The sequence below is a fragment of the Diplotaxodon limnothrissa genome, linkage group LG8, assembly GCF_057381915.1.
Source record: "Diplotaxodon limnothrissa isolate DT_005_m linkage group LG8, D_limnothrissa_male_GT1.1, whole genome shotgun sequence".
NCBI classification, from domain to species: Eukaryota; Metazoa; Chordata; class Actinopteri; order Cichliformes; family Cichlidae; genus Diplotaxodon; species Diplotaxodon limnothrissa.
Window position 1 is genome coordinate 812,566 of NC_140603.1, and position 27,096 is coordinate 839,661.

The 27,096-nt window shown below is 39.0% G+C and overlaps 2 protein-coding genes across 2 annotated transcripts; one reads left to right on the forward strand and one right to left on the reverse strand.

Annotated features, from left to right (window-relative positions):
* LOC146626085 (regulator of telomere elongation helicase 1-like) lies at nt 1-21,480 on the reverse strand. The gene is made up of 29 exons (XM_085361759.1): nt 21,379-21,480; nt 19,931-20,120; nt 18,978-19,071; nt 18,393-18,474; nt 16,924-16,984; nt 16,218-16,293; nt 14,794-14,878; nt 14,562-14,627; nt 13,663-13,819; nt 13,337-13,375; nt 13,175-13,247; nt 12,908-13,005; nt 12,724-12,779; nt 12,411-12,482; nt 12,126-12,207; nt 11,805-11,937; nt 10,277-10,390; nt 9,683-9,723; nt 9,091-9,176; nt 8,221-8,298; nt 7,993-8,070; nt 6,652-6,798; nt 6,407-6,522; nt 6,100-6,223; nt 5,454-5,619; nt 5,031-5,170; nt 3,196-3,406; nt 1,993-2,130; nt 1-119 (listed from the first exon to the last, which is right to left on the reverse strand). The coding sequence occupies exons 1-29, from the start codon at nt 21,478-21,480 to the stop codon at nt 1-3; spliced, it is 3,024 nt and encodes a 1,007-aa protein (XP_085217885.1).
* Nucleotides 21,481-23,460: 1,980 nt separating this feature from the next.
* LOC146626086 (uncharacterized) lies at nt 23,461-25,815 on the forward strand. Its single transcript, XM_085360306.1, has 7 exons — nt 23,461-23,759; nt 23,846-24,020; nt 24,123-24,206; nt 24,309-24,454; nt 24,649-25,193; nt 25,278-25,435; nt 25,764-25,815. Exons 1-5 carry the CDS (start codon nt 23,461-23,463, stop codon nt 24,905-24,907), a joined length of 963 nt encoding a protein of 320 aa, XP_085216432.1. The 3' UTR covers nt 24,908-25,193; nt 25,278-25,435; nt 25,764-25,815.
* Nucleotides 25,816-27,096: the final 1,281 nt, after the last annotated feature.

Sequence of the window (27,096 nt, forward strand, 5' to 3'; positions counted from 1 at the left end):
TTAAACATACAGAGCACTAAACGGCTCCAGATTACTTATCCAAGCTTCTTTTAAAATACACTGCTGCTCGTCATCTCCGCTCACAGACTCAGAGTCTCTTAGTTGTTCCCCGTACACGACTGAAGACAAAAGGGGACAGAGCCTTTCAGTCTGTTGCACCAAGGCTGTGGAACAGTTTACCACTACCACTACGTTTGCTTGACTCTGTGGATTCTTTTAAAAAACAGTTAAAAACTCTTCTGTTCAAACAAGCCTTTTGTTGATCTACATTTTATATTTTTTACACTAATTACATTTGATCTTTTACATTGTATATAATGTCTATTGATTTTATTGTTTATTTTAATATTTGTGTACAGCGCTTTGTGAATGTCTGTCTGTGAAAAGCGCTTAATAAATTAAGTTTACTTACTTACTTACTTACTTACTTACTGAGCCTGCAGTTCAGAAATTTAACCATTAGATGGAGTCATTGCCAAAGCAATGTCACTTTGAATTGGAGCATCACTGGGCTGACACTCACATTACAGAGGCAGACCAAAACACACACGATTAAAATAATGTATATAAACGTGGAGAGAGATAGAGGAGAAAAAAGCAACAAACTCCACATACAACATCCAAGTTGGAAAAAGCTGGGGAGTAGTCAGTGGTATCACATGTCCCCCCAAAGTCTGTTTTCAAGCATATCTAAATAGGCTTGTGACAGGGCCATTCTGTGTCATTCTGATCAATCCTGCAGTGCTGACTCAGTTGGCAGATGTGTGGTTGTTCTCACTATGCTACTCCCACAGGCCTCCCCTCTCCTCTTCCTCGTTGCCATTCCCTGATGAGTTGCATCCACAGGAATCTTGATCAGAGCGCCAGGGATTGGTCTTTTGAAGCTCTCAGGGTCCCCCTGTGATTTTACTTAGTTCTTCTTTCCCTGCTCTTCCTTTGGTTAATATGTTGAGGTTTGACACATCTCCAGCCCTTCTTGTTTTTGTGCTTGAAGTAGTCCAGGGAGGCACAGAGTCCTCGTGGAAACTTTTGATGTCCATCTCAGAGTGATGACATTGTACAAAGCTTTCCTTTCGTCTTGTTTTCTATAGGGTCATGCTGCTTATGCACAATGCAACCACCAAAAGGCAGCACTTGGCTGGATCTATATAAATTGCTAGAAAAACAGCAATAGTGCTCACCTCTACATGCTTCATGTTGTAAGTTGACAGTCCATGTTGATGCTGAATAGTGGCCTTAATGTGTAGATTATATAATTACTTAACTGAAATGTCCACTACAGGTTTATGTAGTTAGAGTTGGCAATCTTTCTTACAGAACATTTACTATGACTGATGTTAGTAGTCCTGTGTTTGTCCGTTATATGTCGTATGTAGCACCAGGGTCTCAGAGGAACGCTGTCTCACTTCACTCTGTACTGTAACACTATACATGGTTGAAATTAAAATAAAAGCCACTTGAATTGCCTTGTTACCTGAGATTACAGTTTACAGTTAAGCAACATATTCATTTGTAATTTATGGACCTTTTTTTTTATACAGTAGTGATCATGTTTTGAATGTTGATTCCAAGACAGCTTTTGTCTGTTTGGCTTTTTGTAATTTTAATTGTCTTTCCAATTTGCCAGAACACTTCTCCACAATCACTGTCCACATATACATACATACGTTCATAAGAACACAACTCTGAAGCCAAGCTGAGGTACGGGAGTCACTGAATGGCTGGTTTATTTTATTGAACGTTGAAAACATTTTTGTAAAGTTGTCCTCAAATGACAAGTCATCTTCTCTGCTGGAATAGGAGACATCCTGGAAGAGGTGATACGCCAGTCTGACATCTTCCACCCAAATGTCATCTCCAAACTACTTGGACTTGTCTGTGAGTAGATACACCACAAACTATAATATGACATCCACAGCAGGCATTTAACTAAAATTTAACTTGATCTGTTCGCACAAGAGCACTAAGTAAATATCAGATAATGTTTCTTACCGTTCTGCAGCATTACTGTATTCTTCCTATCCTTGGACAGAGTGTGATCAGGTTTGTATCCACAGCCCTGCCTTGCCATCTTCTGGCAATTTTCATCAAACCTCTTTTTGTGGTGTGGGCGAACAAAGTGGTAGAGGCCTGTGACACAAGGCAGCAATAGCAATCAACTACAAACTGTTTTAGCAATATTCCACTAACACACTGTTATATTGGTGCGAAATTATGACTTTGACATTGTTATTAGTATTGTGTAAATGTCTGATAATGAATACAGGTATATTCAGTTTTTTAAAAGTAACATTGGTTGAGGGGTTCCTAAGCTATTGTGAAAAACTGGGCAAACTACAAAGAACGCAATGATCCTATCCACAGTACATAGTTTCATTACGTATACATATTATGGTAGAGAAATCAATTTAAGAAAAGAGTGGAAATTCATATTGACCAACTATGATCTGCACTGTATCCAAACATGCCAGTTCATCCAAGTTGAGGTGGGCAAGCCATGGTCAACATGTATGAAGGCTGAAATTAAATATGGTGATGTTGATGGGACAATTTAGGAAATCACTGACTGCAAGAGATTTTTACCCAGTTATTAAAAACAATCCATGTTAACAATTATCCTGGTTTGTAGTGCCGACGTGGGAAATTTTTCTATTTTGTTTTACTATTGTGATAGGTATGAATGTGCAATTACAATAAAGAGTTCTCTCTCTATCTTGAATTAAAGCTCATTTCATCTTTACCATTTGGACAAAACACAACTTTTACAATTTTGTACTGTGCATGACCAAGTTGAAAATCAAAATCCCTGCTTGTTTCAATAAGTCAATGCATTCTGCACATATTTCAACTATTTTGCTGGCGTGAGATTTTAAATAAACAAATTAATATTAAAAAAATAATAATTTAAAATATTTCATTCAATTCGAAAGAGTTGAAAAAAAGATAATGACTTTAATGGATTTGTAAATAAGTGAATTGGTTAGACACATTTTACCTAGAGAGTAATATGAACTACTCGTAAATCTAGAAAACGTGTTCCGAGTTCAGACCTGTGCAAAGCAGGTATACTTCATAGATGTAGGTGAGAGAGCGTACTCTCATGCCTCCAGTGAGTATATTGTCATTCTTAAAGTCTCAGTGTTAACCAAGTGAGGTATTTTTGCAGCTATTAATTTATGACAGCAGAAGATTTACCATGTAGGAGATTCTGAGTATTAGTGTCTTTGCCTAAAAATGCGGTTTCAGTCAGCAGGTGATTCAGGTCATCAGTCTTTTTGTAGGTGTGCAGCGCCCGTATGATGCGGTGACAGCAGACCTCACTCAGGGACTTCTTCATGTCCGCCAGGAATGTCTTAGCCCTGCTGGGTTTACGTTCTTGAGACAAATCCTCAGGGACACCCAGCTTCTTCAATGACATTAGAAGAAACAAAATCTGAGCAGCATAAACTTTTTTACCACTATTTTACAAGTACAGAAATCAATCAAAAACTAAGTATACTTCCAGCTCTCAAGACTGTCTTCCACGTGCTTACATCTCTCACTACAATTCACAATGTTGTCTGAGAACATCACAGTCCATGGAGACTACTGCCTGACCTCATCTGTCAACCATTAGTACTGCAAACAAAAGTGGCCCAGATCAGATCCCCATCTGTCATTCCTACTGCACACCTACTCATGTATCTGGCTCTTACTCTGACTTATTTCTGCAGTACCATATTTCCTTTCTTGGCATGCTACCATGTGAGGTCCAAAAAGACACAATGCGAATACTTCTGACCTTCTCTATATACCAGATTAGGCTTAACATTATGAACCCTAACAGCTGAAGTGAAGAAGATTGATTCTCTCTTCATCATGGTACCTGTCTTGGTTTATATTAATTTCCAGTTTGCAATGGTCAGTATCTATCAAAAGTGGTTCAAGAAAGAAAGTGTGTGAACCAGCGACAGGGTCATGGGTGGCCAAGGCTCACTAATGAGTAAAAACTGGCCTATGTGTACTAATCAAAAAAAGCGACTGTGGCTAAAACTGCTAAAAAAGTCTTGGTTGATTCTGATAGAAATCTGTCAGAATACAGAGTGGATCACATATAAGTATGGGGCTACATAGCTTCAGACCAGTCAGGGTGATCATGCTAAGCCCTGTCCACTGCCAATAATAGGTAATTAGAATTGAATTATTTTTTTGGGTCATATTAATGACCCTCTCAAATGCCTTTTTGTGTGGCATGGTGCAGCTAGAGAACCATAAACAGATGCAGCATGTGAGCACACTTTCAATGGAGCCACAGTAGAAGATGATCATTACTTGGATGTTACTTTGAGATGTAAATTTTGCATAAACATTGTTGCAGATCATGCACACCCTTTCATGGAAATAGTATTCCATGATGGCTAAGCAAGATAATGTAAAATACGTTCAAAAATGTTTTGAGGAACACAACTCTGGCTGCAAACATATTGGTGCCAGATAACCCAGACGACCTTCAGAGGTCTTTTGGACTGTTTCGGAAAGTAAGGACAACCAACACAATATTAGGAAAATGGTTATAACGTTATACCATACTGGCATACTTCTCTGTTAACACTCAATGCAAAAAACAAATCTAGTTTTCGTGCCTTAGCATACCTGAAACACATTGGTATATATGCACCAAGAATATATATCTTCCTTAGCTGCTGGTATATCTCATCTACTTTATCCTGCTGTAGTTACTATAGTTCTGCACATCCTAAATAACTGTACCAATATCCTTCTTCTCTGAGCGATACTCTCACTTTCCAAGACTATGTTAAACAATCTGGTTAAATTTTCACTGCTCTCCCTCCTATACATCTCCATACCTCCACAGGTATGTCATTTGTACCAACTGCCTTTCCAATTTTCATCCTCTTCAAAATCTATAGTAATCCCCCCTCACACATACACACAGACACACACACACACAATTACTCACACACTTTGTCTGTTACTCATGATGTGAATTAGTACTTCTTACACTGTGACAATGTCAGAAAATGATCTACCTTTTGCTCTCGCATGTCCTCTTCAATGGTATTGCTGGCTTGCTCCAAAGCATCCAGCAAGTTGAGTGGTCTCCTGTTATTGTGCAGCACCTCATACTGATTAAGGAAATTGGCCATGTCATTGGCTCCATTCTTCTCATCTGATCACAAAAAAATAATCAAGGACTCACATTGGGGCAGCTGTACATTTTAAAACTAATATTTGCATTTCTGTAGGTTTCGGTTTAACTGGCTTTTAGTCACTTCAATTTATACCATTTATTATTGAACTCATTGTTTCTAATGTAGTTTTTCTCCATTTAAACTCAATGAATTGTAAAGACATTCTAGTGAAATATATCTGGTATAGCAAAAGCACACCTTGATCTTTAATATGCTAAAACGAAACATAGCAAAACATCAAACCACATCCATTGTACTAACTGAGTCTCCTCCTCTTCAAGCTGGGAAGGTATGTGTCCAACACCTTGGCCTTCTGGGTGTGAGAAGTTTGCAAGTAGCGGCGAGAAGTGGAACTGGAGGACTGAGTGTCTCGTGAACACTCAGTCTCGTGGTTGTGTGCTGGAGCCTTCTTCCCAACCACAGGCCTCTTAAATGTTTAATGCACACACTGTCAGTAGAAGCTGACCAACTGACCTGCAAACAACTTTCATAAAAGCGTCTACACATTTTACTGCACATGCAATGATATGATATGTTAGCCGATATTTATTATTAAAAGAATCCGACAACAAAGGTTGGCACGGTGTTACAAAAACCCATAACTCTAACTTTATTATAAAAAAACTGGCAGAAAAAACTAGAAATCAAAGTTCATTAAAAGTATATTTTGGCGAGATAAATAGTGCCATAGACATTAATGAAAATACTCAAGGTAAATATTCACATTTTTAACTACTCTGGATTTTTTTTGTTTTAAATCACAACTCAAGTTTCCTATCTTTTCAGAGCTTAAAAAACCTACCCACAAATCCGGATTACCAACAGTACTATTAGCTGGTTCCTTAACAAAACTGAATAATGAAAGAATTTGCAGCATTGTATGAACTGTGCAGGTGCGACTACCCACCATTTTTTGTGCAGTCCTGAAGAACTGAGAGACATCACGGACGACATTGCCAAAGGTGTCATAGAGGCGCACATAAGACCTCACCCATGATGGAAGCATGGCCCGGGTATCAGCATTTTTAAATCTGTTGGGAAACTTTTCATTTTAGTTTAAGAATACTTTTTTACATTTTCAATTAATAAGGTGAACTAAGCACTTAATTGAGAATTTTTTAAATGTGAAGCTTCGGAGACACTGTCTGGTATAGTGGAGAATGTTCCCTCTTGTATGATGTTACTTAATTAAGTAAACGTGGTCTATATCTGACCTCTGATCACACAAGAAGATCGCTCCATAGTCTTCCTTGTGACGAATCACTCTACCAATGGCCTGATTCACAGCTCTGAAAGCCTGCTGTCTGTACCAGTCTTGCCCTGATAAGTACTGTTCACACACATACACACACACACACACACACACACACAAAAACACACACAGAAATCCAACTACCGTTATACGACCAAGCAATCCTTTAGTGTACCTCAATAGTTAATTTTGTTGATTTTCTTTCACCTTTTGCCCTACAGAATTCTTTTGATTCATCTCATCCAAAAATTGCATTTTCAGGACAACGCGAGGGTCTTTTTTTGGAGGGAAAGGAAGGCCAGTAATGATGACACCCCGACCAAACATGTCTGCAAAATCCAGACCCTCGCTCGCCTAAGACAAGAAGATATAATTACATAGCAGCTTTGAGAGAAAGTTTTTGTGTAACCCTACATTAAAATGAAAGAGAATCCTAACTCCATATCTACGTTTTCTTAAATGTTTATCCAATTAGTCACAGCCATCATAGAAAAAGAGGTAGGTTGCAAAATGGAAAAACAGCATAAAACGGTTAACAAAGAGAGATATTCATGTCACAAAAATGAACAGTCATTCCCAAAACATTGTATGGTAATACACTTGTAAACAAAAGAAAAAAAATTGCCTGATGTTGACACAAGAGGACAAGGGTACCAAAGATATGACATGTCCTTTGAATATCATATACAATTGTGATCAGAAGTTTATGAACACTCATCATGGGTATGAATGTCATGATTATTTTGGGCTTCTAATGATTTCTTTCAACTGCTCTTTTTCCAGGTTGAAATGGTTTTACAGCATTCATCTATTATGACTTGAACATTATTGGATGCACTACTTTAAATTAATTGAGATTTTATATTAATCGCACAGGGTCAAAGGCATATAATAAACTCAAATATCAACAGACATCCACTTAAATCTTTCATAAGGTCTTTGTCTTTCAAATTGATGAGGTCAAGGCCATTAAACTCATCAGTGATTGTGATTTATTACAGCTGGAAGTTTCTCTTTGCAAGCATAAAAAGGACAAATATTCAGAACAACATGAAAGTCCAAGGAACTCAGTTTATGTAAATTGGGAAGGTCTCTTGGAACCATTCTGAACTGCAATTCCAAGATCATTAGTTCAAACAACTTCAATTAAATACAAGATATTCAAATGACTCACTACTTTACCATGCTCTGAAGGGGGGGACTCTAGGATATCAACAACTACAACATTTGCAGGTGTCCACATAGATAAGCCAAATGATTTCTGGAGAACAGTTTTTTGGACCGAGAAAAACAATGATCGAGTTGTTGTCCACAATTACAAGGTGTGTTTGGACGAGTAAAAGTGAGGGCTTAACACCTAACAACACTGCACCAACTATCAAGTATGGTACAGATGGATGATTTGTACGAACATTCATGATCATGATGATTGTATGTAAACTTCTGATCACAACTGTATACCCACACTATACAGCAAAAGTTGGAGCTGAAACATGACAACAGAAAACATTGTAGGACTTTTGCAGAGTCCATGGACAGCCTCCTCACCTTCCCTCGACACACACCAAAGAAGGCTCCTCCTTTGGATCGGGGATCATTGACTTTGGTGTAATAACCATCAATGACCTAGGAATAGACAGAAAGAAGCTCAATTTCTTTCAAATCTTTAGATTTTTATAACTATAAAAAGCTTAGGATATTTCTTCAGATGTGAAATGTTTAAAGAGGGGTTCACAGCCGAGTGATAAGACACCTAAAATATAAATAAATACTAACTTCATTAAAGGTGCCCTTCTCTGTAGGTTCAACAAACATGGGCTTTAACTTCTCAATGCGGTTTGCATGTCCAGTAGCCTGGTGATAACACATATACACACGCAGGAAATTACTTTATACAGTAACATCTTAGATTGTTATAAATGATTAAATTGACTGTGGAGTACCTCACTTAAAAAGAAAGAAAGAAAGAAATGAGTTCATACTGGTTAAAAGGCTTTTTACTTTTAATTATTACATTTATATTTTGATATCTTTACTATTTTTTAAAATATGCACACTGTACCCTTACGCACCCTGATGGCTCCCCGCCCCACCAGCTTATCGTTGTGGAGGGGTTTGTATGTCCCAGGTATCCCAGAGGCTAAATTGTGAGGGGGCTATTTGCCCCGTGGTAGGGTCACCCATGGCAAACTGGTCCTGGTTGAGGGGCCACACAAAGAGCGATTTAAAAGGCCCCTGGTAATAGAACGTCAAAGGAACAGTTCCTACTACCCGGGACAGGGTTACCAGGGAGAATGCTGGACAGACCACGTGAACGTAAGGGTATAGTTAGAAGTCCACAAAACTTTGAGAAGTTTTGTGGACTTTGAGAAGGGTGTCTGGCCCATTGCTCCGGGCCATTCGATCCGTATACGACTGTTGCAAAAGCTCGTCTGCATGGCCCATCATCCACTGGAAACAATAGCAGAGTTGTCTGTATATTAAATTTCCATTAAATGTATTTCTAATTTGCTAGACAATACAAAATATAATTCATGGAGAAAGAGAACACAAAACATAAAAGTGACTAGAAAAGCTAAAAAAAAAAAAAAAAAAAACCCAAACCCTTATGGTTTTCCACAGGTGATTCTGCTGAATTACACTTACCCTCCAGAATTCCAATGTTTTTTCCATTGAAGGAAAGGAAGGGAAAAATACTAAGAGTCCATGAGGAACCAGACGACTCAGGTTGGCTGAGAAAAGAACACAGGTTACAAAACTGTATCACAATCAAAACCAAGGTAACAATTAAGTTTAAAATCCAGGCATCTGTGAAAATAGAATTTATGAAATTTAACAGAGTTAAAAGTTAGCAGAGAGTTAGCTTGCTAGTTTCCACCTAAACATAGTACGCCATGTTCTGATCGAGAGATTTCTAAAAAAAAAACATTACAACATACAGCCGAAGGATGGACGCTAACTTTTTTTTTTTAAAATGGGCTTGTTCAGATTGAATAGAACAAGATAAAAGCCTTAAAATGTGTTAAAAACACAACAGCCTCAATAAATGCAGAGTAGTTTGGGCCCGGAAACTGGGTTCAGGTACGTCATCACTTAATGAAAAAGATAATAAGCAATATGAAATAACCATGAAGATCAGAGCATTAAGTTAACAGTGTTGCTGATGTCAGTAAGAAAAAAAAATCTCCTTAGAAACAGCAAAACCAAACAATTTCAATACTGTATATTGTGATCTTACCAACAGTGTTGCCTAAAGATGCCATGTTTTCAGGAACAAACCTGTGACAGAAATTTAAAGTTTGAGTTTAGCAATCAAGTAAAAACTTCACAGTCAGAACCAATGTAGGTATATATTAGTTCTGTCAGCGTTCACACGTTAATCTGGCGTTAACAGGCTTAAACGCGTTAAGGCAGTCCTCACAATTAACATGAAAAATATTTTAACGCACTCAATCCATCTGGAGTGCAGAATATAAAACAGTATGATTGGTGGGGTGTTCTTTCTAATACTTATCTTGCAATACAAAGTGCATAGAAAAGACTGTTTTCTTGAATTAGTATTATATAAAAATTAACTAAAGTCTTACATACACATAAAAGGATTTAACTTGACTTTATAATAAATCAAAACATGAGAAAAAAATATCGTTACACAACGATAATTGACTCCAGAAGTCAGAAAAACTAGCAAATAAATGAGCAAATTATAAGTTTTGCCATGCACCTTAATTTGTATTTAGGCATATGGCAAAACATATTTCATTTCAAACAACTGCAAATTTCCAAAGTGACCTGTTAGAAAGTAATCATATGCTAAAAAAAGAATACTGACCTTCGATCAAACGCTGAACTTAAGGGCACTCCATCTGGGCCTTGTGCAATGACGCCCACAAAGATCTGGTCGCGCTCAATCACATGGCTGTTCTCCAGACATACTGGGAATTCTCTGTAAGAGGAGGAGCAGAAACTCACTGTGATCAAGTTTTAGGTTTACCCCGCTGTCCATGCAGCAAACAAAAGTTTAGTAGTAATGCTACTTCATATGATACTTCATGATGAATTTCTATTCAGTGAAGGACAGAAAAATTGGAGGTTACAACATTTTCAAAAAGCATTACACTTACAGAAAACCATATATGTTAGATGTATTAGACAGAATTTTTTGAAAATGTAAAGATAAAATGCCGCAAATTCATCGGCATGTGTCATACTGACTAACTCCACTCTCAAGAATCCTGCCCATATTTACAAGCTGCTACACTCGTCACTTTAAATAACATCAAGGTCAATTGGCATTCTCTTTCGAGGATGCCAATGTTCACATTTTGGACAGAGAGGACAGATGGTTTGAAAGAGGAGTGAAAGAAGCCATCTATGTCCACTGTGAGCGACCATCTTTGAACAGAGGCGGGGTTTACGACACCAACTCTCTGCCATCTATAATCCAGTTTTGAGATCCTTCCCAGACGCCTTAACGCCCACTCACATCCTGGGCCATCTGACCTCAGGAATTCGCATGATAAGGTGGGGCCAGGTTTCACAATGAACACACCCGAAACTCTGGCTGATTGGGACCCACACCCAGTTTCCCACCTTGGCTCAGGCGACTAGAGGATCATCAGGGGGTCCTTTTGTCCCTCTGTGGGGGGAAACTCCCACTAGGTTTATATCTGGGACTCTCCACCATTTGACCTTAGAACTGAAGAAGCTTCTCGGATGAGAGGTGAAACGTCTTCAAGCAACTTAAAGAAGTCCAGACGCTTTCCTTTGCAAGCTCCTTTGACCATCAAGGTCAATTTAACTCTTTCAACTGTAACTTGTAAATTTAAATTGTTATTGATCCTTTTACTTTAGTCATAAAGTGTGTATTTGTTTCTTACTCTTCTTATATTTATTGTTAGTCATTTGCACTGCATGGAATTGGAGCCTCATCGTCTTGTCTCGCTATATACTACACTGTATATAGCAGAGATGACAATGCCTTTGGATGCTAACAAATTGTTAGAGGATTACATAGATCTGTGTATTGTCAGAATCATTCTGATTTATTCATAGACCATGTCAAACAAGTTCTCCTGGCTATAAAATGAATCATTAACTTTTATGTTGAGCATCGTTCAATTGCTAGAAAAATCAAATAATGAACAGAAGATTTAAATTATGAGATAGTGAACAGTTTCTACATCAAACAGCAGTTCACTGTAGAAAGGGTTTAATTCTTCTGTTCAATGTTCAGACTAAACAGGTATAAAGGTGATTGTTTTTTTTTATTTTTTTTTATTTTAAAGTAGTTGCTACTCAAGCTGGTGTGGGAAAAATGTAATTGTGCAGCAGGGCAGTCAGAGTGACAGCTAACTTACATTCTCATCTCAGATGTGAAAGAAGACAGGGGCGATAGGGTACCACTTGTCAGAATGATGCAGCGAATGCCTTGATTCACCAGATCTTGCATACTGAAGGCCGGAGAGAAGCACCAGTAACTCAGAATATTTCCTGCAATTTCCAGAGAAACACATCACATTTACCTGTAGTACGAATCTTTCATACACTAATAACGATTGAAACTATAACTTTTAACAGGGTTCACACTCTAGCGGAAATATATAAATGGTATTAATAAAATTCATTCTGTCAATGTGGATCCATGTAACACAACAATGCATCAGGTTGTGCACCGTTACCTTGCTTTTTTGATGAACCTGAAGCCCACATATCAACACTATGTTTTTTTGAGTGAATGCTGGTGTCCCGATGGATATGAACCTGAGCCGAACAAATGACAGAAGCTCATAATTAGTTATTTAATTTCCAAGATTTCTTTTTAAATTTAATATACCGGAACAATGGTGATAGTTGTGGCAAAGATATGCTACTTTTAGCTGGTTCCAATATGAACACGAATTGTATCCCCCCCCCCCCCAAAAAAAAAAAAAAAAAAAAAAATTCCATTGACTTAATGAACACACCTTGAAATGAGCCGTGTTGGTTTCCATCTGGTGTAGTTTCTCCTTTTCTGACGGTTCACCACAAAATACCAGCTAAAATAACAAAACAAAGGGGAACCTTCAAACATGCCACAAGGTGATTAAATAACTACTCTTTATACAACGAAGAGTAATGAATTCTATAATTTTATTGACTGTCCTCAATCAAATCTGTTAGGCCACACAAATAATATGGGACCAATGCATATTAATTTTCACTCAAAAAGACAAAAATCCCCCCCCCCAAAAAAAGTTTAATATTGACCAAATTCTTTAATAGCCATACAAAGTGTACCTGTATGATATCAGAAAGCTTCTGGAGTCCACTAGTATTGAGAAATATTCCTGGCTCTGAGGAGAAACATGCATCAAACAGGTCATTTGTTAATTAGTTGCACTGATCGGTATAATAAAACTAGCCAATGTTACAAATGATAAATGATGTGATAATGTGTCTAAGCCAAAATATGATGCCTTACGTTGTGCCAGGTATCCAATGATGTGCTCCAGAGCTTCATAGACTGCTGTCTTGCTGCTGAAGGTCAGATTAGCTTTTTCGAACACCTCATAGATGAAGCTAAGACACAACATAGAGACATGCAGTGCTTATTAGGTTTATTATAACAGTTAAGATTCAGAATCATTCTCTCAGCAGCTTTAAGTGAGAACCCGCACTACGGTTAAGGTACTAACTACAGAGACATTCTATGACCACACTTTATTTGTTCTACCATGCTGTCACCTACATTCCAGGTTTGGTAATGCCTTGATCACTTGGATCATAGGCATCAATGGCAGCTTCCAGATCCAGTAGTATCTCTGTTAAAGCAGAAAATAAGTTTTGAAAATTAACTCTTGTCACAAACCAACAGGACGACTGACTCCGCAATACTTTAATAAATACTTACGTTTGATTTTTGCAATGGTGGACAAACCTAATTTGAAACCTAAAACAAAAAAAGAAAATATTAAAAGACGTGCAGCTGACAATCCTTTACTTGCTTTACAAAACAACAAAAAATTATTACTATTAATAATTTAATAAGGCCAAGGCTAAACTAAGGCTAATAAAGTTAGTGAAGACTTAAAAGGTAGAAGTAAATCCAAACTTATACAAGTATACAAGTAGCCCAAAATGCCATGAAATTTATACATAACTATACTATATTCCATGGAAAACTCTTTTAGAAACATGTATATAACCTGAGAAATTGAGACAAGTAGGTTTTCTTACCAGAAGCGGAGGTTTCTCCATGAAAGTCTACATTCACAGAGTCTCTGTGGCTGATTTCTTTAGACTGCTCCACAAGCAGCCTGTCCACAGCATTAATGGCTGAGGCTACATCGTAGGGAGTGAGATCAAATGATGTTGATTCTTCACATGTCTTTTCCTGCAAATAAAAGAAGTAAAATTTCCCGGAGGGATTAATAAAGTTTTATCTAATCTAATATAATATAAACATTGCTACCCCAAATTGAAAGGTCTGCAAACGTTCTCTTCATGTTTGAAAATGGAATATGTATCAGCCTATAAATAATAGTGATCGCACCACATTGTGTTTTATTTATTACAAATTGTTTGTAAAGCTTAAGTAACTGGAAATTTTAATACATTTCACTTCAACTATTATGGCATGATGATGACATTAGTACTTTAGTATGCCCAAGAGTACATTTCATACAGGAGTTTGAATTTATGTTTTTTAGGTTCTTTAATTAATAAAAGAAAATATTTGTTCATGTTTAAATACTGTACACTGAGCATTTTGTGAAATTGTAGATCTACTGTAATCAATCACTTGTAATGCACAGTAATGACATGGGATTTATTAAAAAATGCATTTTTTTGTGAAGCTATGCTGTTCAATATCTGGCTTGCAAAAGGATAGTTCATTAATGTGAATTTGTGCATGTACTTGTATTTCTCTACACTAAAACAAAAGGAAAATCTGGAAGCATTTGTTTTAATATGTGCTTAGGGTTTGAGCAGCCCAGCGGTCTTTATTTAGGCTCTATGTGGCATACAAGTTAAAATGAATTTGAAAGCCTTAGTAGTGGGTCACTTCTGGTCTTCGAAGCTTTAATTTAGTTTACTTAGTGAATACATTTAACAAAGGAAAGATATAACCATACCACATTGTGAGCCTCGTCAAAGATAACCACAGCTCCATTCAGGTCGATACTGAGTGCCTTACGGCTCTGTGGAATGGAAAGACGGAGAGAGCGAGAGAGTGGCAGTTGAATATTAGGATTCATGGAAATTGGAAATGACAGTGCCAATCATAACACTAAAGTCTCTTTCAATGCTGAATTATGGTCACATATATCATCCTGAGATGTAATGAGGATGGATGACTGAGCTCACCTTTGGATCTAGCAGGTAGTTGTATGGCATAAAAATGACATCTGCTTCTTGTTTCAGTGAACGAGAGAGGTAGTAAGGACAGACTCTGTGGAAAAATGTGCAAATCCGAAATCAAATACATGAACTTCAAACAAAAACAGACCCATCCTGATAGCTGGGTCTAAGTGTAGCCAGGCCTATATAACATCTTACATCCTGCTACTGTGTGTTGGATAGTCTCCGGGGAGCCATTGCACACTCTGCAGTTTCGGTCCTGTGCGCTATGGTTGACTCCTGGCTTTATTGAAGTGGTGCTTAGGGCCTATTGTTGTGGTGCCACAATCAGAGCCTCTGTGCTGTCCTTTAAGCCAGCCTTTGCAAGTTGCCATGTCAATGGTGCGTGTGCTAGAGGGATTGTGCATGACAATTCCTTATCATGTATTTGAGTCACCCAAGCAGCTCATCTCGGGTGGCCCATCTTGCTAGTGTCTTCATGGATGCTGAGGGTTTCATCCTGAACTCACTAATCACCTTGCCTCTTTCTATTGGTTGGGGTGCTGGAGTTTGGGTGAAGATCTCTATAAACTGTGAGGACACCGTATGTCCTGATATCAGTAGCCTATATAAGGTGTCAGTGGCCATTTTATTATTTCGGCTATGGTACACCCAGGTACTTTTAGATTGTTGATTTGACCACTCTTATTTATTTTTGTTTTCGACCTCTGATGGATTTCTTTGGGTTTTTTCAGCATTATGATGTTTCTCCTTCAATTGTATTGATATGACTTTGGTCCTTGTATTGAAAGTTTTAGTGAACTGATACAAAATACAAATTCAACACTTTGATCAACTCTAGATCTTTTTTCTGCTTAATTTGTCATGAAATGATGAAAGACCAGTCCTTACCTGGCCATGAAACTGTCTATCAGTCAGTTATCCAACTACTTTTAAACTGCTAAAAATAGAGGACGATGCATTAAAAATGGCTGCAATTCCTAAACGGTTAACACCAAATATCTGTTAAGCCCCATTCATTTTGCAAGTCACTTAACCCACTCCACCCACTATAATGAAATGCCTCTATTTTGTAACATATTTATTGGGTCACCTCACTGTTCCAATCAAGAGTTCAGCTTAACTTTAAGTTGTGACCCATCTATAGATTACCTACAGGGGTTTCACACTGGCTACAGTTTTAAAGGGTTTTGCTGGACAGCGCTAAATAGCATCTTATACTGAAGTAAAGAGGATACTACTAATCAAGTGACTGATTAATAAAATACTATTTGATTCATTAGCTACTATTAAGACAATACTTTGGTGTCACACAGAGACATACCCACCTGCCAATGCTGATTATTTCTTACCAAAGTAAGAAAGTGCAGAACAGAGACTTATTAGTGAAACAGAAATTTACAAAAAAAAAGAACACATCAATTACACACCTCTGCTTGTTGCCAAATTGGACCAAATCCTCCACATCAAGGATAGAACTAACAAAGTCTCTATCAGTGCTCTTTTCTAGAAGAAAAAAAGAAGATCAAGCTTAAGATTGAGTATTTATAAGATAAATTGCTATAAATCACTGATGGAATAGAATAGAATAGATTAAACCTTTATATTCCCAGAAATTAGAAATTTGGGATGGTTACACAGCTCTTATAGCAAGACAGATATAAACACAAGTAGTCCTTTATACACAAGAAACCAAATTCATATGTGCAGATAAAAATTTACAGAGAGATGTATAAAAATGACACGTGTCAAGTTTCCTGTTTTCTATCAAATGGGGGATTTTTATATAAGTTATAGAACGGCGTCATAACAAGTTATTATAATTTGCTATCCTCGAAGTAACAAATGCATGGACCACATTCTCAACATAACAATTTTCATTCAAATTTTTACAGCCACTAAAAGCAGGCAGTAGACATTTCATTAATATCCACATTTTGGACATTCCTGGACTTCAAACTTCCTCACAGTAGTACGTGAGGCCAAGGTTGTGCGATACATAGAAAGTTATTAGTGTTGAATAATATAATATTTGAATGATATATGTAGTCTGTACAACACAAACAAAAAAGGTAAATTACATGCTTTTCTAGACTATTATGCTACACGGATATAGTCACTCTGTTAGACCATTACCTTCAAGTTTTTTGTAGTAGACACATGACCTGGTGGAAACTTTTCCTCTGCACATATGAACCTGAAAAACAAAAAAATTGATTCCACAATAAGACAAAAATCACTAACTATCTACCCATAACCCGTTACTTATCATTTTTTTTCCACCAGCTAGCTCATTGGCTCATTTTTAATAGTACACATACAGACATTAGAAAGGATAGCGTCACATATGTCTTTTATGCTTTATTCCACACACAGTTAGGTATTGCAAGTTATATGTAGACTGGCACACCCAGGCACCATAAATCACTGGAGAAGAGGAGACCCGTCTCTGACCTTTGGGACTGAGAGGGCCTGCGGGGGGAGGCCTTGGAAGGTGAATCTTCATGTGACTGTTACGTGAAAAACACGGTTGAGACACTCTTGTTGCAGATGTAATAACTATTTTTTGACATGCTGGTGAGGTCTTGTAAGATGCCCAAACCACCTCAACTGGCTCGTTTGAATGTGGAGGAGTAGCCTACTTTAAACTCTGAGAAAATTTACCCTGGATAGGTTTCCCTGTTTGACACTGAACAAGTATAACAAGTTGGTAGAGGCACTATTGGCACGCAGTAGAAAGACAACTACTAGCAAATGGCCTGAGCCCACCAAAATTAGAAAATTGTCATGATGTAATGTTGTAAATATTTAAAATGTAGAAGCAGTAGACACCTATTGCAGCATAACTAAGGGAGGATTCAGGGTCACTTGATCCAGCCCTCACTATACGCTTTAGAAAAGAGGAAGGTTTTAAGCATGATCATAGTCTCCGTCTCCTGAATCCAAACTGGAAGCTGGTTCCACAGAAGAGGGGCCTGAAAACTGAAGGCTCTGCCTCCCATTCTACTTTTAAATACTGTAGGAACAACAAGTAGGCCTGCAGAGCGAGAGCGAAGTGCTCTAATAGGGTGATATGGTACTACAAGGTCATTAAGATAAGATGGGGCCTGATTATTTAAGACCTTGTATGTGAGGAGCAGGATTTGGAATTCATGTAAAGGGGCTGGTGTGGTGGCCGTTGGTTTCATTGAGCTGCTTCCACAAAAATGAGGAATTCATCTTGCTCTCAGATATAATAAAGCTCCACCGTCTTGAACTAGAGCGGGCGATAGTAGTGCTTGTGTTCCTGAGATCTAATGCACACTGAAGGCACCACACCAACCAGAACCTGCAGCAGGTGGAGAACTGATTTTATAATGCTACTGTTGGCGGCTGACCAGAACAAGGATGAAGTTACTGTTTCGAGTGGAAGTCCAATAGAATACAGTTGGCACAACTGATTTTTGTTCTTTGTGAATGTAGTCAAACTTTAAGTAGATTTTCCTCCTTTTTTTCAGCAGTGAGCTTGAAGAAATTCACTGTTTTGTGTTTAAAACAATTCATTAGACATAGCAGTTAAAACATCCCATTATATTTATATCTCTAATATTGCCTTTATAACTTACTTTGACGTGGTTGCTCTTCTGACACATGACGTCCTGGTTAATACACAACTGCTCTCTTGAGCCCATCACACACACCTTTGGGCTGAATCGAAAGAGACATGGGAGAACTGGTTTACCACAAATAGCCAAAAAAACCAGAACAGACAAAAGGTGCTGCACTCAGTAAGACTTCAAAATGATTATAGCTTATGTAATAACCCTTTAAAGCACCAGTAGTATTTGGTTAATTGGGACTTGTGTGTTGCTTTTTGAGATCTTTTAGCCTGTTAAACTTTGTCAGATACATTCTGTTATTAGGTTTCAGTTATCAGGCCTGAGTGTTTTTTTGTGAAACTGAACTCATTACACAACAAAACAAAATAAAAACGGTAGCTATTGTACCATTCCAGGATCAAATTCAGCTATACTAAAATGTATACTGTAAACCTGGTAATTAAAATTTGTATCTCCCTAGTATATACTAACAGTAGGGGTTTGGTGTCCTCATTACACCATGATCACAAAACCTATTAGAAATGTTGTTTTATATTGTGAATAGCTGTCATTCAGACAATCATGCATGATCAAAAAGTTAGAAATGCTTACCTGTATGAAGTGTTCTTTAACTCATTAATAACCTGTGTAAGCTGAGAATGTGTCCTCGTTGCATATATGATCTTGGGGACATCAGTGTAGTAGGCTTGACAACAATAAGAAAAGACAATTAGGGCTTTATACGTTGCTGAAAAAAATTAACTGAACACTTTTTAACATAGTATACCATCAAGTCAAACTTCTGGGATATTGGGCCTCATTTACTAACAGTGTATATGCGCAAATCTGTCTTTGAAGAAATTTGAGAATTTATGCAATGATCCAAAAGAACACAGACAATACAGTTTGAACAGATTAAACAGCTGAGCAATAAATATGCAAAAGTTGCAACATGATGTATATTCTAAACTTCTATATCAGCCTTCTGTCCAGATTGACATTTCTACAACAGCTGTTTTCCCAAAGCGAGAGACTGAGCACCTGCCACAGCTATTAGCTGTGCTACCACCTCATGGAGCCCCTGAACACCAAGCTGAGCAGCCTCCTACATCTCAACCATTCTTTGTACGATTTGAATGCATAGCTGAAACATGGGGATGACAACCCATCTTGACAGGGAATGGAAGAAGGACATCCTACCAAATATTGACTTACAACCTTGTTAGAGTAGTACAAATGCTGTCTTGAAATATGTAGAATATTTCCATGTATGTTTGGAAACATTACATGTTTGAGTGAATCGTTAAATCCTATTTTCCTAACAAAATATAAAGTGGTTTGAGTGCTCAAAACGAGTAGAAAAGCACTATAGAAGAAGCAGTCAATTTACCATTTATCAAAATATAAAGAAATCAGTGCTAGCTCATTTTCTATTGCATAGCGATGTAAGCACACAGCATGTCTTCGTAGCTTATATCCTTTGCGTTTTTGTATATGTATCTGTTATTCTTCTTTGACAAGTAAAATTACAAATGACTCTTGATTTGCAGATGATACAAACATACATGGTTTGTCACCGTCAGCTGTCCCCCAGGAAGACATAGGTGTGTTTGGAAACATCTCCTGGCCCAGCCTCTCTGCCATCATACAGGTAGACATGGTGTCCTTGAAGTTCTCCCTCCAGGCCAGGGTGGCACACAGCAGGCACAAAGTCTTACCTGTGCCTGTTGGGCTCTCCAGAACCCCATTGACTTTCTGAAATAACCAGACAGGTAAAGATATACATCAAATAAAATAAAATAAAAAACAAACGGAGAAAACCCAAAAACACAAATTGTGATGGTAACAACATTAAAATATTAGAGACTTCCAGGTATTAGACTACGCTTTTATGAGCAAAGATTTGGCATTGTGGAGAAAGATCTCCCTTTTAGCAGAAAGAAATATCTAGCAGATCAGGTTCATAAAAGGGCAGATATCTGCACAGATCAGTTAAAAGGTAAGGTGAAAAATAAATAAATAAATAAAACAGCACAGCGTGTGTCAAGATCCATTAGGTGACAATTGTGTACAAGTTTGATCAAACTCTGACCAGCACTGTAGAAGTAGAAATTCTTGTGACTTGTGGCTGATATGTGGATATACACCTTGCAATTGCATAAACTGATCAGACCTTTGGCCAGATGTGTAGTGTGGTGAGAAGTAGAAAAAAACTATCAGAGAGAGTACACAACCACATGTTTAGTGCAAAACTGTCTCGGGAGCCTAACATAAGGATGGTTCAGGTTCAGTAAGCTTTCACTGCCAGAGCAAATATTTTATGATTGAAAAACATTGTAATCATTCATACACATGAAAAGGCAGATTTTTAAATCAGTTCTTGATTAAACATCGGGGGTATTTGAGCTGTTTGTCAGCTGTCAAGAGCCAGGGTAAACCCAAGACAAGTCAGCAGAGTGCTATTTATTGTATTACATAGAAACTGTAAAGAAATTCTAAGGACAGGTCAATGACATGAAGCCTCTTTTGTCATATGTTTTTTTCCCCATTATTATCATTATATTATGTGAAGCTACATTTTGGACAAGCAGACGTCAGACGGCTTGTCTTTCGGCAAATGGTAAGCATGGTGGCTTCATGGGGCTTTGGAGCGTGATGTCACGGGAGGGGGTGTGACTGCCGAAGTGCCATTTTAGCAGGCCAAACAAAGGGCTGAAGGAGCGAAAGCATCAGCAATGGCTCGCACTTAATGTGTTGTTGGTTGTTAAATCGCACGATCGGGAAGGGAATAAGCTGGAAAATCGGCTCTATTTTTATTATTTCCCCACCTGGAAGCATCATGAGGGAGCTCGTGTATCAGATGTTACCAAAAGAAGTCATCTAGCCTGGATAGCAGCTGTGAGACGAGCTGATACTTGCAAGAAATGTGTCAACTCCAAAGCCCAGCAGCCATGACTACTCGGTATTGCCCCCATTTCCATCAACAGACATACACATGACAGTCGATTCTTACCTCCTGAAGACATTCGATTACTTTGTTCATGTATGCCTTCTGAGATTCATACGGAGAAAAGGGGAAATTCACTGTCACTCCCCTAAGAGTCAGCGAAGGCATCCTGTCCTCTGACGATTTGTAGAAAGCAGTTCCCAATCGCGCCCAGTTTTGTCAACGCCTACGTAAGGACGATCGCTATTGGCTGTCCAAGAAGTCGCGAGATAACTAATCCCATAATTTACTTAATTGGTCCTGCCTGAGCATTTGTAACAGACACTGTAGGAAAGGGAAATAACATTGTGGAAGACACATAAAGTGAGTTAAAAAAACAACCTAAAAGCGTTTAGAATACATTTTGCAGCGGAAGTATGGCGTCCCGCTTGCCCTTCACAATAAGAGCATTATAGCGGATTATAATGGGGGACGCTTTTATTTTGTATAACTACCGGAAGTAGTTCCTGTGTACTGACGCTAGCTGGGTAGCTAGCGCCGCGTCGCTTAAAAAGCAGCCGGGCTTGTCTTAAACTTAAGAGGCTGACACTCGCTAAACCACCCGATCGCTCGCCAAGCGACTGTTTCACACTGGACTTATTTTTCGTTAATATGGGCCGATAATTCCTTTATTCTAGTGGTATGCCGGGAGTGGTGCGGCCTATTCGGATTAACGTAATGATGACACTATCAACGGCGCGCGTCAGTCCGCCCCTCCTCCAGTTTGAAATTGACCTTAGAAGACACCGTAGCGTATGCTGGACCCGCATGCATCTGTCCACCTCTCCTACGTTTTGAAATTGAGATTTGAACGTCATTTTCTGAAGTATTCGGAACAACAGTGTAAGGTTTGACAAGGTAAGTGTATCTCTCTCTCTCCGGTTTAAAATTTAGCTTTGAAAGTGATTTTTTAATGTGTCTGGGTGATTCTTTGTCGTGGTCATGTTCGGCAGATGCTAACGCTAGTTAGCGGGTATTCAGCCGAGGTCTACAAAATGATGGTATCTACAAATGAGGTATCTACAAAATGATGGTGTGGTTAGCACTTGGACGTCACTTTATTCCAGAGGTATCGTTTGTAATTAAAACTTGTAAGAAGCGAAGTGATTTTTTTTCTTTGTATGTGTATCTTGGCGATCGCGATTTTTTTCATGTGACTGGGTGATTCTTTGTCTGTCGTGGTCATGTTCGGCACCTAAAGCTATTTAGTGGATATTAAGCGTCTCCCGGTTTGAAAGTGATTTATTTATGCGTATGTCTCTCTGCCTGGATTGGAATTTATGCGTGTTTGGGTGATTTCTTTGTCTCGTGGTGAAGCTGGATGCTAAAGCTAGTTAGCGGGTATTCAGCCGCGGTCTACAAAATGATGGTATCTACAAATGAGGTATTTTAATGAATATTTTAATGCAAGTTTCCTGTTTTATTGTGAAGGTCCGCGTCGTATGTGAGTGTGATCAGTTTACGTTTCCCCTGTCCCGTCAGCCCAGATTCCTCCCAGCTGTGTTGCCCTCCTGTCTCTCAACCCCTGATTACTGGTGTGTGTATTTAAGCCCTGTGTGTTCTCCTGCCTGTTGCCGGTTCGTCTGTGTTCCTCCGTGTCAGTCTGTGTAACTCCGTGTCAGTCTGTTACCCTGTGTTCCACGGAGTCCTGTTCCTCGTCTGCGTCTCTCTGCTATTCATCATCCGTTGTCATATGCTCCCAGGTCTGTTATTTTAGTTCTCCCAGTTTAGGTGTCTTTAGTTGTTTGTTATGCCCCACTGTTTGTTTGCTTCTACACCTCTGTAAATAAAACCACCGGTATCTCATCCACTGCCTGCATCTTGGGTCCTCCTTCTAAATCCACACGGCTCGCCTCGGCAGCCGTGACAGGTTGAACATGTAAAACTTGCATGTGCCATTCTCCTCATTTTTAAACTTTAAAACTTGTTTTAAAACTTTTTTTTCTTTAAGTTTTTTTGGGGGGGTGGGATGGAAGCAAAGTTTGTGTGTGGATGTATTGTTGTTGTTCTTTGTTTGTTTTCTCATACTATCAAAATAAACTAAATTGATATGCAGTTTTTCTCTCTCACTTTCTGCCTCTCACTCTTTGTATTTACAGTGCAAACAAGATGGAGAGAAACATTGTCTACTGCCTGCTTTGTAAAAAGCCGCAACAGTCCATTCGCACACACCTGAGCAGAGTGTGCCTGAAAGACTGCACACCACAGGAATGTGAGGAAGAAGCTTCCAGAGCCATTGCTTCACAGAAGCTGTTTTCTAATGAAGGTAGAGTCTGGAACTTCTCAGAGCTCCAGGAGTACTGCAAGGATGAAGAATCTTGCATTAAACTCTGCACTCGCCTTCAAACACGTGGATTTATCATCACGAACAGTCCCCAAGCGTTTTCGACAGTTGTGCCAACAGCGAGGTATGATGACCTTATTGCCACTTCCACATATTGGATGACACATACAAACTTTCAATAATGTCTTACCTCTGTCACATTTGCAATAGGTCTGATAAGAAGGAAATTCTTGCCGTGGCCAAGAAGGATATTGAATATTTCCACGCAAGACTTTCAGGCGGTGATTGCATCCCCACATATGCAATGACTACCTTCAGACAGTACTGCGAGGCCATCCTGATTTTACAACATGGACTGACAGGAAATGCTGTTCAAGAACTTTGTGTAAGTGCGCCACCAACAACCAAAGTGCACGATAAGTGAAATGACAGCTGATGTAAGTCTGTATTTCTTTAAGCTCCAACACCTTTTTTTTTACATACACAGGTAGAGGACTGGATGGCGCGGAAAGCAGTAGCTGATGGTGTTGAGCTGAGTGGTAACTTGAAGATAACCAGCCAGGAAGAACAAGTAAGTCATTCATTCTCAGCAGCGACTCTCTTCTTGCTCTATAGGCACCTTGTGAATTGATTTTATGAGATATTTAACATTGATTCCTTTTTTTCTCTGCAGTTGTTGGACTGCTATTTTAGGAACATCCGTCCAGTGTCCTTGCAAAATCAAATTGCTGGCAGCGATGACAGGGGCAAGTTCTTCCTAGGAGAATGTGGGGTCCCACTGTCCAACCCATCATTAGATGTAAAACGCCTGAAAGCGAGGTGAGTGCTTGACCTAACTGGATCAATAGCATATTAAGAAAGATTTGTTTCTTTGATCTGACAGAGAAACCCTAACCCTGGACTCATAACAGTCAGCCACATATGTTGCTGTATGTCAGAGATGTTCGCCCCTTGTATTTTGGTTTTTTCATCTCTCTTGGCTCTAATTAATTTGCATGCATTAAAAACCACAGATACCTGAGCACTGAACCTGGGGATGCTATGGCTGAGTCAGCATCAAGCTCAGTAGAAGCCTCTTCTGTTCCATTGCTTTGTTTGTTTTGTATGTATTTCAGAATGAAAATACTTTTACCCACCTCAGCCTGCACGTGTGCAGATGGCTTTGGACAAGGAGAAATGGCACACCAACAAGCCCACTGTCAATGCCATCTTGCAGGCCTGGGTTGCTCCGCAGCCCAGTATGCAAGACAACCAGTCCCTCATGACACTTAAAAAGTTAACGGCTACAACAACGGGGAAAAATTGTTTAAAAAGAAGCCTTGCGGTGGATCCGATTCCTCCCACCCAAATGTTATTTAGGTGAAAATAAAACTGCCACCGGACACGTTTGCTTGAGGAATCCATCAGACCAGACCACCTCCATTTTATGAACCCACAGAACCCTCCCCATCCAGCTCTCCCCTCCTCACCCCTCCTCCTCTCCCATCCTCTGTGTGGAAAAAACCATGTTTCAGAACTGTCGGATGTTTATGGACGGGGAATCCAAAGAGTTGCCTTGGTATGTGCAAATACCTTTTACGTAGCCCATCTCAAATTACGTTAAAAAAAATAAAGAAGGCAATTTCAGAATACCTGTCTCCAGCTATCCCTCCTAGGTCAACAAAGGCACCCATCTTCCACCATGAGCAACAGGAAGGCCTAACCCAGAAGAAGCCTAACATGAAAAAACAACATGATCTGTTACCTTGTACAGACTGGTGGAGATCGGAGATTTTAACGAGGAGTGGCCAGAGACAAACGGTATGTAAAATCCACCCTGAATGAAAGAGCTGAACCTCGGAGGAATAGAGTACAATCGGATGATCCACACTTTTTTTATTAAAGTTTGCAAAATTTACAGACTTATTAAAGCGGTTGATCATCAGAAAAATGTTTCAGAAGACCGTTATCATCAATCTCTGAATAAAAATAACCACAAATTTAGTAACTTTGATTAAACCAGCTATCTCAATAGAAGGACACAGACTCTAATTGAGGAGATGCTAAAAACTCAGCTCAGAGATCAATTTTTATCCTTCATGACTATTATAACCAAAGCATAGAGTATGAGTTTAAAATTTGTTTTCAGTTTTCTAGAGAGGCCCCTTTGAGATGGCAGCATCCTGGGAGAAACGGAACCTGGGCCGCCGTCTCCAGCCCAAGTCGTTGGACCAGAACCAGGCGGTGGTTATAGCCGAGCTAGCAGACTGGAATCCAGCTACCACACCAGCAGTGACACACCCAGTAAACCAGAACAACAGCCACAGGTGAGCAGGGAAACGACACAGCTGAATAACCGTGTCAACCCCTCACTGAAACAATACAGCTTTGAGTTACACTCACAAACCTACACAGATTGAAACCTTGTGTGCAGACCTGCCTCCAAACAAGAATAACAGAGGACTCCTCCTCTTATTGTCTTCCTTCCTCACCATCCTCACCAGAACGACAGGTCTGCACTCCAACGAGAGACCCCAACACACAGAGGAAACTGCAGGATTGGAATCTTCATGTGAAGAAAATATCTGTGATCATCGGTGACTCCTATGTGCACAGACTCCTCCGTCCTATAAAGCAGAGGGGTACAGATCGACAGATTTCCATGAGCGAAATGTTGCCACCCGGTGAGGCCCAGTTGGAGAAAGCACCCTGTGGAAAATCTGGTTTTATAACTTTGGACTGAATACCAGTGATGGAGCTGAAAATGGGACTAAAGGCAGAGCAGTCAGCAATCTTTCTAAGGCCCTTATCTGTAAAGAACAAGCCACAATGTTGGATCTTAACAACTTTATTACAGGTTTAGATGAACAGATTCCTGCACTTCCTACTGTGATATTCGGCACAGAAGGACAACATTCACTCGACTAGTAGAGCAGCAATGTGTATGTTAGAACAGTGGAACCAGTGTGTAAATGAGCCATCCCCATAAGCCTTGAAAAGTGGGAGGAGTGATTCACCTTTCTTAAGTTCCAATGCTCAGTAGGTCCTTTGGACAGAAATAAGTTCTTCTTCTTTCAATAATTGTTTATTCTGTTCATTATAGAATCAGCTAGGCTCCAGTGGTCAGGAGAAGCTTCTGCTATATGAAGCTGTTACAGTGCTTTTTGTTACACTGAACGAGAGTAGTTTTTCTTGTTGCTTGTTTGATCTACTTCCATTTAAAAGATTATAATTACTGAAGTGAATGTGTTTTCAGATAGTTTACAGTGCCACTGAAGCTCCACTCAACCAAGTGTGCCTCAACAGTCTGAAATGAAAAGATTTTTCTTGCTTTTTTATAAAACAATATAATATAAAATAATATAATATAATATAAAACAATAATTTTGGATGTTTCTTTCGGCTCTTGAGGTGCCCTCATTGAGTGGGGTTTGCCCAGTATCCTCGAGGGTATGTGAGGAGCCTTCCATAGTTGGGTTGTT